General features: G+C 33.5%; 1 protein-coding gene and 1 pseudogene across 57 annotated transcripts in view; one reads left to right on the forward strand and one right to left on the reverse strand.

Moving 5' to 3' along the window:
• The window catches only part of srcin1a (SRC kinase signaling inhibitor 1a), a 243,469-nt gene that overhangs the window by 54,935 nt on the left and 172,607 nt on the right, over window positions 1-15,927 (reverse strand). For 13 of the 57 annotated variants that reach the window (XM_087243077.1, XM_087243074.1, XM_087243090.1 and 10 more), the window contains 4 exons: window positions 13,662-13,754; window positions 9,339-9,466; window positions 8,764-8,784; window positions 159-319 (listed from right to left, as the gene is read on the reverse strand). In XM_087243077.1, the coding sequence (XP_087099203.1) occupies window positions 159-319; window positions 8,764-8,784; window positions 9,339-9,466; window positions 13,662-13,754 (403 nt within the window). The remainder of the gene's footprint in view (window positions 1-158; window positions 320-8,763; window positions 8,785-9,338; window positions 9,467-13,661; window positions 13,755-15,927) is intronic. The other 44 variants (XM_087243086.1, XM_087243082.1, XM_087243070.1 and 41 more) reach the window with 7 other exon arrangements.
• On the forward strand, window positions 4,817-6,735 carry LOC141381343 (polymeric immunoglobulin receptor-like; annotated as a pseudogene).

Below are 15,927 nucleotides of genomic sequence, written 5' to 3' on the forward strand. Positions count from 1 at the left end.
TTTGATAGTCACCCACGGTGAGGACAAAAACTCAGATTAACATGGCAGAAATGTAATTTATCACATGCAGCTTTATCACGTTGTGACCTGCTGTGACTTGCTGTAACCTGCCGCGTTTCGAGATGCATGAGATTGTGTGTTTGCGTGTAACATCTTACCTGCATTTTCCGCAGCTGTGCAAGCTGTTTGCGCAGATCAGTGGCATTCTGTTGGAGGTCGTGCAGGTGAAGCTGCATCTGTAGTCTGGAAACGGTGGAGGCCTGAGAGCCTCCAGATGAAGGCGGAGGCATCAGCGCCAGTGGGGCTGATGGAGTCAGCGCTATTAACCACAACACAGAACAAACAGTCAACAAAGACAACTGCAAACAAACACTCAGTCAAACTATAATTACTTTGCACTTACCTATTTGCACCTTTTACACTATCATTGGTTAGTCCTGTTTCTGGAGATCAACCTCCCAGAAGTATATGGATGCAACCATAAATCCTTAAAACTGTAAATCCTTACTACTGTAAATAGTTAATATTGCTTTCAAGTACACCTGGAATAATGTTTATTTTTCTTGGACAGACCAATCATTTCCTCTCATAATACTTCAATGTTTCATAAGGAGTCATGAGTATTCATTTTGCTTTGTTTTTGGCTCAACAAGTGCTGGTAGCTGTTGATTTGCATTACATGAATAACCAAGGTTTTAGCTTTTGTAATATTCTACAGAAGAAAACAAGGCATTTATATTTTGGATGGCCTGAAAGGGAATTTATTAAAAGCATATTTTCATAATAGGTGAACTACATCTTTAATTTTTTACACATTAAATTTTGATGACAGTTCATAATATTTAACTAGATATTTTTCAAGACACTTCTATACAGCTTAAAGTGACATTTAAAGGCTTAACTAGGTTAATTAGGTTATCTAGGCAGGTTAGGATAATTAGGCAAGTTATTATTTAACTGTAGTCTATCGAAAAAAGTATAGCTTAAAGGGGCTAATAATTTTGACCTTTAATTGGTATATAAATAAAAAATACAAAACTGCTTTTATTCCAGCAGAAATAAAACAACTAAGACTTTCTTCAGAAGGGAAAATATTATCAGATATACTGTGAAAATGTCCTTACTCTGTTAAACATCATTTGGAAAATATTTAAAAAAGAAGAAAAAAAAAATCGAAGGGGACTAATAATTCTGACTATATATATATATATATATATATATATATATATATATATATATATATATATATATATATATATGTATATATATATATATATATATATATATATATATATATATATATATATATATATATATATATATATATATATATATATATATATATATATATATATATATATATATATATAATTTTAACCTCATATGTTAATACAGTATTTCCCACTCAAAGGTCAAATAAGAACTGACTTTTCAGCTTGGGGAAAAAGTTAATTGAATGATTATGTCAGATTTCTAAGTGGTGTTGACCATCATTATAAGCATTGGCTGTTTTGCTCATTCTATGTAGTTTAAGAAAAATACACTTGAAGCATGTCAGAAAACACTAGCCATTTCACAAGTGAACACATTTTCTCCTAAAGAATGAAATGACATATAAACACACAATTACACACCTAATGTGTACTGTGTGTTCCCTGTTCTTTACCTCATTTGATCAAAAATTTCAGTTTTAACAGTTCACTTAAAAAAAAAAAACTGTCATGGAAATGTATTTTTTTATACGTTGCAACAGACGTGTTAAAAAACTGTCAACTTAATTTTTTTAAGTTGATTCAGCTTGAGGTTTAAACAATTTGATAAAAGTTCATTTAATTAATCTTAAAAATTTAAGATCTTAAATTAAAAATCTTTTTACAAGAAATGTTCATTTTAACTGACCAAAATCACTTCACATCATAACTACCATTTCCAAACTTTTGCATGTGTATTTGAACACAGCTTAAGTTTTGGGGATCTTAAAACCTGGCTGTCATCTGAATGACCTCGACTGCCTGAACTCTGCAAGAAGCAAGATCTCCAGAAGCAGGACTGAGCATTTTCCCTCTACACCCATCCTTTCTTGTGTTTTGAGATAGAGATACAGTAACCCACACAACATACAGCACAAAGCGTGTTGTGACCTCCATAGCCCATTCAGGATCATGCTGTTAGTGAGGAATACAGAGAAACCAGCATCTCCAGTCAGTCGTTTTTAACATAAGGGTACAAGTACTGATTAACCAAGCTTTAGAGAGCAGGAAAATAGACACATCGTCCTCACACTTAACTTTCAGTGTGTAAATGTGTCAAGTTTAGGAGTGAAAACAGACTGAGGGAGAGAAATATCAAGTGCAGGCAGGCCTTAGAGGAGAGATATTAGTGAAAACAGGCATTATAATTATTAACATTCTGTCACCATTTACTTATTTACTCATGTCGTTCCAAACCCCTTAAGACTTTTGTTTATCTTCTGAAACTCAAATAAATAATAATAATAATAATAATAATAGTAATAATAATAATAATAATAATAAAAAGAGAAATCTGGGAGATGTCTTTACCACTTTACAAAGTAACATAATAGTTAAAAAATTATTTTAAACAGACATAATCACTTGATTTGATTTAAATATCTTTTTATTTCACATCTAAACATTGACTAGCATATATGGACCGAAGCATTGGTTCTTTTAAAAGCTCAAATATGCCATTTGACACAAGAATTAACTTGTCATGAGCTCAAAACAACAATTAAATCAGGCTGAGCAAAATCGTCAGTTTAGCAATAAAGCCAACTACATGTGGATCATGATCTATTCATTTACTCTAAACCTGAGCTGCAGTAACATGGAATCCTGATCAATAGTTTATAAAAGACTATCATATAAACGTTCTCCAATAGTGTCACAATACAGGGAAAAAACAAAGAGCTGCTGACAAAGAGGATCATTTAAGTAGACGATTTGCTATACTATATGCTATATCCCTTTAACTGCCCCACTAAAAAAACAAAAAAAACAAACAAACTTCGATTGCATTTCTTAATTCCTAATGTTGCTATAGTTATGCTTTTTTTTTCAGCACACCCCATAATTTCTAAAATATCAACCAATGTCTACCAAATGGCAGATATGTCGATTTATGGTAAAAGAAATACATATACTATGAAAAAATCAGAAAATATGAAGTGTAAGACCAATTTATTTAAAAACTAATCAAGATAAAACATTTTTGAACACCTAATGTTAAATATATGGTATAATAATAAACATATGGTCAATCATTTTGTTAGTGTAGGCAGTTTTATTGTATATACTTCAATTGAGACTCCAGCGATAGAAAAATAACTCTTTTTTTATCACACTGAATAGTTAAGTTGTGGCATGATAAAACTTTGAACAGGTCTTCAGTTGTTATGTTTTTTTTTTATGTTTATGCTCATCTCTAAAGCTCACATTGATCTGTTCTGAAAGAAACTCTCTGTCTGCAGTTTGTGATGTTATCTCAAAGCTTTTAACAAGGGCTTGTTTTTTTCTCCCGTTCACGGTCACCCCGTGCTGCCCCGCAGCAAGATGCCGCCCTGGGTGATCGTCCATATTGCCCATGCCTAAATCCACCACTGCATCAGTCTCTTTTTTAGCATTTTTTTTGTGTGAATCTCTGGAGATCTCACAGATTTTCTCTTTAAACAACTTAATAACTCATAATGTTTGGTTGTACAGGTAATATCACTGCCACTGATATTAGTCCGTATTTAAGGAACTCCACCCACTTCTAATGGTATTACTTGATTGAATGGGCGTTATCAGTGGTAATCAGCTGATTGATACGAACCTGTAGGGGCCTTCTGCGCGTACTGGTAGGCTCAGAAGGCTGCTATCATCCATTCACATGGTTAATTAGCTGTACTAATGAAGACATTCCAGATTCAGATCTGTTTTTACATTACTGTGACGGTTGGGTATAGGGTTGGGGTAGGTGTAGATGTTAATGAAATACAATTAATGATTTAATAAATAATATAAATAATTCTCATTAACTTCTGGTTGCAGGCGTATATGATCTACTTCTGATATACTAGTAGGCGCAGAATGCCCGTAATGACCCATATCTAATAGCTGATAACCTCCATTCAATCAAGTTATAAAATCGGCTGGGAACAGTTAGCCTGTCCTCCTGAACAAGGTTAGTATCCCAGTATAAGCTGCCACACTGAACTCAATCCATATTTGTGTTTTGTTATGTAAATTTGCTTTATGGATTAAATCATCTGACCAAGAGTAAAGCTAACAGAAATATCTATTGCTTATTTAGTAAAGTTTTTTTTTTTTTCTTTTTATGAAACAGGCATTAAGGCACTAGATATCAGAAGACACTTTAGTTAATCCATGATTTGCTGTCTGTCTGAACCAAAGAAATAAAAGTGATCATATTTTTCCCATTCCATTAAAATTATATTGCATAAAATGATATTCTTCTAGCACTGATATTCTTCTGTGCATGCTGTGTTTAACCAACACAACTTCCTAAAGAATGGCACAAGGATTTAGTGTTTTCTGGGGCTGGTGTCATTAAAAGTTTTTGAAACTTATGTTAAAGTTATTAAACTTTTGATGACCTATAATATATCTAAATTCATGACCCCTTCAATTTAATCATAACTATTTTATTAGTATTATTTTATTTTTACCCTATTCACCAGTAGTATTTTCCCTTGTCATGCTGAATTGTTATTATGTGATAATAAGATAAAATTGTTACAGCTATTATGTCTTCCTGATGTTCATGTTCTAAAGCTCAAACTGATTTGTTCTGAAAGAAACTCTCCCTGTCTGCAGGCTGTGATGTTTCAGATCATGGTCAGAGTAAAGCAGTAACAGCTTACACAAGTGGATCAGTCCTGCTGCCCTGCTCCTGTGTTCACTCTCAGTCTGAACCACAAACATTCACATGGATCTACACCAATGATCTAGGGAGAACATGGACTGAAGTGTTTAAAGATGAGAAGTATAAGGGCAGACTGAAGCTCTTTAATCAAACTACTCCAGCAAATCTGTCTCTGCTCATTTCTGACCTTAAACAGGAGGATAAAGGGAACTATTGGTGTGAGACTACACAAACTTCAACAAACATTAGGGTAAAAATAAAAGGTAATGGATTTTTTTTCTTCTTCCGTAAAACATGTCTGTCAAAATGCAACATATATTTTCTTTAGTCAGTGCAGTATAAATGTGAGTGTTGTTGTGAATGTGTTGTCAGGCTGTAATCTGGATCTGAATAAACAGACGCTTGAGGTGACAGGACACTCGGGAGAGTCTGTAGTTTTGCACTGTTCCTGTAAGGAACTACAGGCTAAACCTTAACAACTTACATGGACATTTACTGCACTAAAGCCCAGAGGAAACCCTGAAGAAATGTACCCAGATGAGCAATGCGGGAGACACAGAGGGCGAGTCAAACTACTAAATGAAGGATCTCCAGGAAATCTCTCTCTACACATATCAGACCTGAAGAAAGAGGATCAGGGAGAATATCAGTGCTCTGTCCCGACTGGACAACACACCATCACACTCACTGTTATAGGTACATTTTTTTCTCTGTCTTACAGATGTTTCTTTGAACGTTTTCAGTATTGATAATGCTCATGAAAATGTATCAGCTGTTCTTAAACAGTTCACTTTGTAAAAAAAGGTATGCTCTATTGATTTTAAACTGTATAATGGCGATCTATTCAATCAGTTTAAACAGAAGACCACACAATAAGACAGCCAGAGGACAATTCAAAGCTATAATGCAAGTAAAAGTCTATGTTGTTTTAAGATATACTATATATGTATACAGATAAAAAGCTTTCACCAAATTGTCCTACACTGTAAATAAAGTGCGCATGTACTGTACGAGTTTATCTTTGTGTTTTTTTCTACAGTCTTCATTGCACTGTCACTGATTCCAGTATTAGTATTATTACTGTCTGCACTGGCACTGATCTGCTTTAAATACAGAGGTACACAAACACATTGGTTTGAATGTTCTGTTTTAAAGTTTATATTTAATATCTTACTGTTTGTAACGCACTGGCACTGTAATTACGCTGGCAATTTACCTGACGTCTGACTGATCTGATGCTTCACAGCTTATTGACTGATGTGTTTCATTTTCTAGGTAGAAGAAATGTTCAAAAGGTAACCGATGGACTAGTGCTAGTGTGTGGTGAGAAACAGGTGAGCGCTGTAATGACACCTGTTCAAACAATTATTAAACATGAGAAAAAAATCATTTGTAATTAAGAGTGTAAATATTTGTTTATGTTTTTACTTGCTGAATAAAATACTACCTTTGTCCTGTATTTATGTGTTCTGGTGGTGTCTTTTAGGATGTTGTAGATCCTGATGGCTCAACTCAAGAACAAAATTTAAAGCAGGACAAAAATGAGGTCAGTCAGAGTCTATTCTGTGTATACGCATTAACGTATAGGTATTTTTATTTTCCAATGCTTTAGTTTTCTTTCCCTGTCTGTTCAGGATGAGGTGACATATTCTTCTGTTGTTCATGTTAAGAATCCTATCAAACCAGCTAAAATACAGATGGTGATGACAGAGCACTCAGAGTATGCCAGCATCAGATGAACTGTGAGGTTTGCAGTTATGCATTTGTATCTGTTGTATGCTTTCCTCTAATAACTGCTGTATTCCCTTAATTTTCACTGAATTATTCTGCTTGATATTCTAAATGATGTATTATCCTGTAAATAACAAGTGTTGCTATTTTATGTTTCATGCTGTTTATTCTGAACTAAAATCTAATAATCTTTATTGATAAGGACTATTGGTGACATTAATTTCAACAAATATTTTTCTTCTTATGAATCAGGACAAATTTAATTTGTAAAGTTTTACACAATATGACATGCTGGACAATTTGCAGCAGGAATTTACATTCTAAAAAAATGAAATAAGAAATACATATAGCTTACGCTGAAATGCTAACTTTAAGATTTGTGGGTTTAAATAGTGTCGCTTATAAAGGAGAAAAAAATAGCTTATTATCACCAAGCAGTAGGATGAAATGACATGCTTCTCTGTACAGCATGATCATGAACGCTGCTCATTGTACGACTGTAGCCTTTTTGAAATTCATATTTCTGTTTTGCAATAAAACTATCCATCTACAGAGCAAATGGCTTCTCAATGAATAGCTTTCCTAATAAAATATTTCCATATTTTATAAAATATTTTCATATTTTATAATGAAATAATTGATTATTATTTAATTTATTTATTATTAATTATTATTTATTTAATATTTATATTTTAAATTATTCTAATTTCATTGTAACAAGAAACCTTTCACACATACAGCCTTCTTTTTTTTTTGGTAAATTATCGGCAAGAGATCATGTGTGAACAGCTGTACTACACTGCAAAACCCAAAAGGTTGTGGTAACTCAAACCATTTGAGGAAACTGATTGCAACAAACCATTTAAGTTTTTAAGTTGAAAAAACAAATCCTAATGAGTACTGTGAACTTAATTCATTTGAGTAAACAAAGCAATTTGAGCACAGTAAAAATCCAATAAATGAAGAGAACTCAAAGCAGCTGAGTACTGTTAAACTCAATAAGTTAAGACAACTTAAACCGTTTGAGGAAACCGAATGCTAGAAACCCTTTTACTCCAACTTACTCCATTTAAGTTAAAGAAATTATGTATTTAATAAACTCATTACCTTCAACACTGAGCTCAAAACTATTTTCAAATGAGTAGAATTAACTTTCAGTCAATTTTGAGTTAACTACACTCATATTATTTGATAAAGTTGACTGTTGGGATTTACTGTGTAGTTAGTGACTGATAAAGTGCTCTGTATGAACAAGAACAAGAATGTATAAGAATACACTGAAGTAAGACATTTATAATATTCATGTCTGATTTACAGATCTTCATGTAATTGTAGCTTTTTTAGCTACATGTAGCTCCTCTGTCTTTGGATAACAGTGACAACATTCCTTTTTTAATCTCCAATAGTTCAGTGGTTTGCTTTGATATCTTGAACAAAACACCTATGTGAACATTTGACATACAAATTAACAAAATTAACAAAATCACTGAAAATTGATACTTCTCTGTCTACAAACACAACATCAGGATACCAAGGTCATTTTTAGCAAATGATTCATCATTTTGAGATCATTTTGAAACAGTTATGTAAATGGTACTTTACCAGTGAAAAGATAAATGTGAAGTGAGCAGCACATTTTTGAGTTTTGACCACTCAGACTGATATCACACCAGTATCAATAGTGCTGTTTTGCAGTTTGAGTGGCACTGAGCCTGCATTTCTATCTATGTGTTTCAGACGATGAAATGCAATTATATATACCAAATTCAAAAATAATGACACTGAAGTGAGAAGCAATAATAAACCAAAACACAGTACATACAAATATTGTGCTGCTGGGAACTCTTTATCCTAAAAAAAAAAAAATGAACTTATTGTAGATTAACTCACTCTACATACAGAGAATCTGAATATTACATCATGCACAATGCGTTATGAAATAAAACAGAAAACATTTTTTCTGGTTTGGGAACGACATGAGGGAGAATAAATTATGACAGAATTCTCATTTTGGGGGAAACTCACCCTTTAAATAAGGAGGAGGATCATGTGTTCATAAAAAACCAAACAAGCACGCACATACACCATACATCAGGAATTACACACCAATCCACATAAAACACGAGAGAGCAGAGACAAGGCTACCTTTCTTCTTCAGCCGGCCAGCTGTAACATACAGTAAAAGCTGTCAGCTTATTCCAGATATCTCAATTAATGTTATAAAGAAACGAAACAGAGTGCTTAATAGGACATGTAGTGGATCAGGTTGATGAGAGAGAAGAAACTCTCTCAAAACTTGCATACATTGAGGCATGAGTCAGTTTTGACTCACCTTTCTCAACCATAGAGAACCTTCAAAGACAAATCTAACAAATCAAAACTCTGGCTGTGGTCTTTGAAGACCTGGGTACTCAGAAGAAGATCTCTGAGGACGCCAGTTATGGATTGAAGAAAGAATTTAGAAAAAAAAAAAAACTGAAAAATAACAGTAAAAACATCAGGGTTATTCTGACAAAGAACAACTAAAGCTTAAAAACAAAGTCCTTCATTCAAGTGCACTCTGATAAACAAACAGTCCTGTCTGCTACTGTTTGTCCTGCTTGTGATCATATATTTTTGAAATTCGGGCCAGCCTGATCTTACAAAAATGAAACATTATACAGTTTCACAGCCTGCCTCATGAGCTCTCTTGGAAAACATAAAGAAGTAGCTGGACTCACTTCCCGTGGCGGATCCTTCGCTGGTGGATTCGGTCTTCTCGCTGGAAGAGAAAGGGAAGGGCCGTGAGAAGTCCGCCCCCTGGTCCGGAGGGCAGCCCGCCATCATGCAGAGACGCAGCAGGCCGCATCTGAGGATCATACAGCCATGATACTACCACTGTACTACAGCACCTCACGCTACACTGACACTACGCCAGCACTACACTAGCCTTCTCACGCCATAATAATGGGTAATGCTTTACACTACCTGACAAAAGTCTTGTCATAGATCCCAAGTGTAAAAGCAACAAATAATAACTTGACTTCTAGCCGATCATTCAGAAAAGTGACAGAAGGCAGATTTTTCTGATGAATAATCTGTTGAACTGCACCCATCATCACAAATACTGCAGAAGACCTGTTGGAACCCTGACGGACCCAAGATTCACACTGAAATTAGTCAAGTTTGGTAAATTAAAAATCATGGTTTGGGGTTACATTCAGTATGGGGGCAAGTGAGAGATCTGAAGAGTGGATGCCAACATCAACAGCCTGAGGTGTCGAGACATTTGCACCGCCCATTACAAAACACAGGAGAGGGCAAATTCTTCAGGAGAATAGCGCTCCTCATACTTCAGCCTCTATATTAAAGTTTCTGAAAGCAAAGAAGGACAAGGTGCAACAGAATTGGACAGCCCAGTCACCAGAAATGAACATTATTGAGCATGTCTGGGGTAAGATGAAGAAGAAAGCATTGAAGATGAGTCCAAAGAATCTTGATAAACTCTAGGAGTCTTGCAAGAACGCTTTCTTTACCATTCCCGATGATTTTATTAATAAGTTATTTGAGTCATTGTAGAGATGTATGGATGCAGTCCTCCAAGCTTATGGGAGTCATACACAATATTAGTTCTTTTTCCACTGCATCATGACTTTATATTCTATACGGTACATTATGTTAAGTGACAAGACTTTTGTCTAAGCAAAGTCAGACCCTTACTGTCCTAATAAAATATTGAAAAAAATCAAGGCATGATCATATTTTATTTTGGTAAAAAAAGGATAATCTAGAGGCCTTTGACTTTAATATAAGCAACTTCTGATACCAAATGATCAACTAGAAGTCAAGTTATTATTTGTTTCTCCTAAAACTTGAATAGGAGACAAGACTTTTGTCAGGTAGTGTATATTGAATGTTAAGCACTGTAATTTCTCTTCGCACTATTTCAAATCTTCTGATTAGCACAGCTTTATGTAACCTATTTAACGATTTGGTTAAACCATGTACACTATATACGCTATTCAACCATTCTAATTCAAAAGTCATTGGGGTCAGGAAGACTTTAAGGCATTTATATATTGTCATGAAAGTTTTATCTTTCAAATTAATTATGTCTTTTTGAACATTTCATTAATTAAAGGAATACAAAAGCATATTCTTTATCACCGATACACTGTGAAGGAAATATTTATGTTAAATAAAATTAACTTGCATTAAACTGACCTTAAAAAATCTACTTTAAAGGATTGTGAACCCAAAAAATAAAAATGACCTAATTGATTCTTCCCTTCATGTGGTTTTAAATCTTTATTAGTTCTTTTCTTCTTTTAAACACAAAAGGACATATTTTGAAGAATGCTGGTTGATGGTCCCCATCAACTTTCATAAAGAAAAAAAATATTATGCAAGTCAACGGATGCCAGCTACCAGCAGTTTCCAAAACATCTTCTTTTGTGTTCAAAAAAAGAAAGAAACTGAAGTAGATTTTTAACAATGGGGTAAATTCACAGACTTTTATTTTTTAGCCAGCCAGCCCGACGGCTTTCCATTACAAAATCACCACGTTTAAGATCTGCCTAATAGATATTTGATGTAAAGTGGGTCTCAGACCGGACAAGCACTGCATGAATTTTTTTTTTTTGCCCCTTCCATTTCTTTAAAATATGACAATGCATTTTACCTCTGTATTTTGTTTAGTTTTTGTGCTAGCTGTATACCGTTGGCTGAAAAACATTAGCTGTGCATATAGCCCATTGAAGGAAGAGTAAATGATGTTTATGTTTTTGGGAGACTATCCCTTTAAATCTTGTGTAACTTAAAAAAAGATAAAACAGCTGAAACTTATTTTAATTTTAAAATAAAATTGTCAACCATATCATATACAGTGTAACAGGTTTTAAATTTAGAATCCACAAATCTGCTAATTATAATGATTTCTAAAGGATCTTGGAGCACTTTTGACTTATGTAATGGTGTAATCATATTATGTAATACTGTAATATTGTAATATTGCATAATATTTGAAAATGTACTATAACAGAAAGTAATTACTTTACAATTGCATTAACATTTTGTGATTTTTCTGCCTTGGTGTGCATACAAGACTTCAGGTGTTTAAAAATCTTACTGACCCAAGACCACTGATTGACAGTTTATTAACTTAGCTACAGTAACTGGTACAACCCAAAAGAATAGTAAGCTTTAGCAGACCTTAACAAACTTCTGAGCAAGCTTTATAATCAGAAACAACTAAAACACGCACATGACTGGCCTGAACTTTTGCTTAACAGTATCTTTAAGCCCTTTTTACACCAGCTGTCAAAAATGCAAGCATAAATAAAATTTAAATCCTCATTAACAAGCTCTTAAATACACATTTTGTGTAACTATGCTATTCATAAACTACAAAAACTACCCTATCAACATGATTTGCATCAGACACACAAAACCTTTCTAAATCTAAGTAAAAATTCTATCTACTTCTTAACTCTTTATACAATGAATTTATTCTTAAAATAATTGTTCACTCATAAATGATGGGGAAAGTTACCCGGTAACTTACTTAATCTCAAGCCATCCTTAACTGTCTTCTTTTAGACCAATACAGCTGGAGTAGTTGGACTTATTTTTTATAATTTTATTAGGAAGATATACAATACCATTTGTGTGCATATAGATTAGTCAGTACTGAAGCCAAATCTAGAGCTTATCTAACAAAATAACTTACAATAACGGTCCAAAAACTAGTACACCCAAAATTATATGTAATAGAAAAATATTAAATTTTAATTTTAAAAAGAGGAAATATCAAGAAAAGCAAAAAAGTAAACATTTTGCTGAAATTTTGTGAAATTTAATGTTTGCAATATTTAGCTTGAATTTAATTGTATTATCTTTCAATTTCTAAATATGTTTGGTGACTAAAATATTATTTTAATAAATATATCTGTTTAATAAATCCGTTTTGTTAAATGCACAAAACTAGATTGCCTATATTCACTGAGAAATGGATCAAAATATTCATTTTCAAAATGGGGTGTACTCAATTATGCTAAACACTGTGTGGACATTAGCACTCAAAAACACTCTGAACCAGTCCCCTCAGTCAGTTACAAGCCTGATCCACTTCATATGAATGACCCCCCTGGCAGCATATGTGTTTTTGGAAGCTTAGAAAAATGCAGACTACCCAACACAGTTGGAATATCCAGAGGAAGAGCAGGCATGGAAGAGCCAGGATAATATTTTAAACTTCTTCAATGTGTTGGTCTGACAGAAGAAAGTTAAATACAGAGAGAATGGCTTCAGCGTGAGTAAATTATGGGGTAGTTTTCATTTTAGAGTGAAATATTTCTTTAAATCTCTACTTAACACATTCTTTTGAAAGTAACGGTCCAAATTAAATTAAATTCCTTTGATTAAAATACCACAGGTGACATGAATGACTCACATCAAATGTGAATGACAATAAATGCCCAGCAACATCAAAGACACTCACGGCCATCGCAGGACAAAAAATACCACCGGCACACACAATTTCAGTGCAAGCACTTAACATTCATCAAGAGAAGACATTTAGCAAGCTTATGAAGCAGAAGAAGCCAATGGCTGCACAGCAAACAGGATATTTTCACAGGATAGCAACATGGTACCATGCTAAACACAGCAAGAAGGTGTGAAATGGTAGAATACATTATGTAAACAATCATTTTAGTGTTAAGAGCATGTCCCACGGTACACTGTCTTATGTAGAGTTGTCTGACATACACATAAGAGTTAGTGTGGGTCATGTTTGTACATCAGTGCTTACAGAGAGAACATATTCTGAATGATTTTTATAGTGTAAATACATAAAATGTTGATTGATGTTGATTGATGTTGCATGCAATAATTACTAAAACTAAAAACTAACTAATAGTGTGTACCGTGTACAATTGCTTTTATACTACCGTATGTGACTGTGATGGCATATATGATGGTATGAGTGATTTGGCTTTTACTGCATAGGTGAGTTTTGTCAATGTCATGAGGGTTGATTAAACTCTGTGTGGATGTGGTCTTACGTGCTGTCACTGTCTGGAGCTCGAGTCAGGACACTCTGGACCAGTCCAGTCAGACTGGCTATCTGCTTCTCCATTGCCTCCATACGATCCCTGCTAACATCACAAACATACAACGCATAAGTGTGGGCTTTTTGAAGTTGTTTACTATGCTTTTTAACTCAAACTGTCTATACAATACTACACGCAAATTTCCTGTCTGGTCTACCAAAAAGCAAAGATATTAGGTTACTGACAGATAATATGACAAAACTATTTTTCAAACCATAGATTGTCTAGGGCCAGCTGCTTACAGCAGAATAAAAACTTTTAGAAGATCTGTTCAGGACGGGTTAAGAAGAACTCGATGTCCTTTTCAAAAATGGCACATCATCCCAGACCGTCCCAAATAATGCATTTGGGTCAGTGTCAGAAAAAGCTTGAATAGGAAAAATAAAAAAGTATTTTGAAGTATCTTGGTTGAAGTGTATCCACAAAGTGTTCCTAAACAAATATGTATCTAAAGATAGGTCTCGAAGAATGGGTACAGGAAGTCATGCATTGTGGTATTTTACAAAAGTAACAAATAATAATCATTCCTAGTCAAAATAAACAAATAAAGTTAACTCTCTGTAATATTTTTGTAAAATTAATTTTCTTCAAGGATAGTTGCGCCTTCTTATTTCTGTTTTAAACAAATATATTTCAGAGATTTAGCACCCGCTTTAAATGTTATTACTCGATGGAATGGATGTTATCAGTGGTTATCAGCTGATAGAAATGAGTCAGTAGGGGCCTTCTGCGCAGGTAGGCTCAGAAGGCTGTTATCATCCATTCACATGGTTAATCAGCTACACTAATAGAAAAGACTCCAGATCTGTTTTTACATTACTGTGACGGTTGTGTTTAGGATTGGGGTAGTGGTAGTCGTTAATAAAATACAATGAATGGAAAATTTAACAAATTATATAAATAATTCTCATTCATTTTTGACCACAGCTGTATACGATCTATAGCTTATTAACCATGTGGATGGAGGATAACAGCCTTCTAAGCCTATACCAGTAGGTGCAGAATGCCCCTACTGGCTCATATCTATCAGCTGATAACCACTAATAATGCCCATTCAGTTGAGTGATAACAGTCTAAAAGGCTAAATTTAGATAATAATTGGCAGTGGAATAGCTTGTTAAAATGGTTTATTTAAAACTACACCCCCATTCAAAGTTCAGAGTTAATTTCTTTTTCTTTTGTTTGAAATTTAAACTTTTATTAATTAACATATATTATTAACCAAGGATATATTTACCAAATGTTTGCATCGCTGAGTGTTTATTTAAAGATCATCTGACTGAATTAATTACCACAGATAATTCAGCTTTGTAATTAAGAAAATAAATAACAATATATTAAAACTGAAAAAAAGTTACTGACTATATTACTGGCATAATCAAAAGAATGCAGCATTAATAATCTCACAAATAACACCAATCATTTGAACAAAAGCTATAAATGTTCTGTTTATATTATTTATATTATATTTTATCATTATTTTAGATTGCTTAAACAGATTTTCCTTGGTTGTCATTAAAATGTGTATTTACTGTACCAGTGAATAAGATAACTACAAAATATATGTTTGTTTCTGGTTATATGACTGCATATGATTATTTGAACAGAAACTGTCGCTAGCTCATGATTCACAAGTGTTTTTTTCATTTATTCATGCTTTTCAAACCATATTATGGGACCTTGATCTCTGCTCTGACAACTTTTGATGCTGGAAATAGACCACTGAAAACTGAACAGATCATGTGCTGCTTATTGTATGAAAACAGGTAATAAGCTTCCACTGCTTTTTCTTTTACTTTCTCTTTACTCTAAAGCCTGTGTATAATCTAAATTTACATTGGCTATTTTGCTAGAAGATCCAGCGCAGATTGCTTTTCTTTAGGTGAACAATTAATCAGCATGAGTTAAGTTTGTTTTGCAAATTTTCAATTAAAACCATTTTCTTCTGTGTTTGAAGTGGTGCTCCTTTTATGATGATGTCAGTTTAATGGCATCATCAACAATATTCCCTGGAAAATAAAACAACTTTCATTCATCCAAATAAATAAATTAGGGTAATAGTTCATATCTAAATTTTATCACTTGACCCAGTGAAAAATAAATAATTTGCCTTAAACAATATTTTCTATCTGCATGAGAACAATTTTAAATAACCTGGTACAAGGCATATTTGTCTTGTTAAAGAAAGTCAATTAAATTAAACTATTTAAATTCTTTT

Source organism: Danio rerio, chromosome 3 (assembly GCF_052040795.2).
Source record: "Danio rerio strain M-AB ecotype USA chromosome 3, GRCz13ab, whole genome shotgun sequence".
Classification (NCBI taxonomy): domain Eukaryota; kingdom Metazoa; phylum Chordata; class Actinopteri; order Cypriniformes; family Danionidae; genus Danio; species Danio rerio.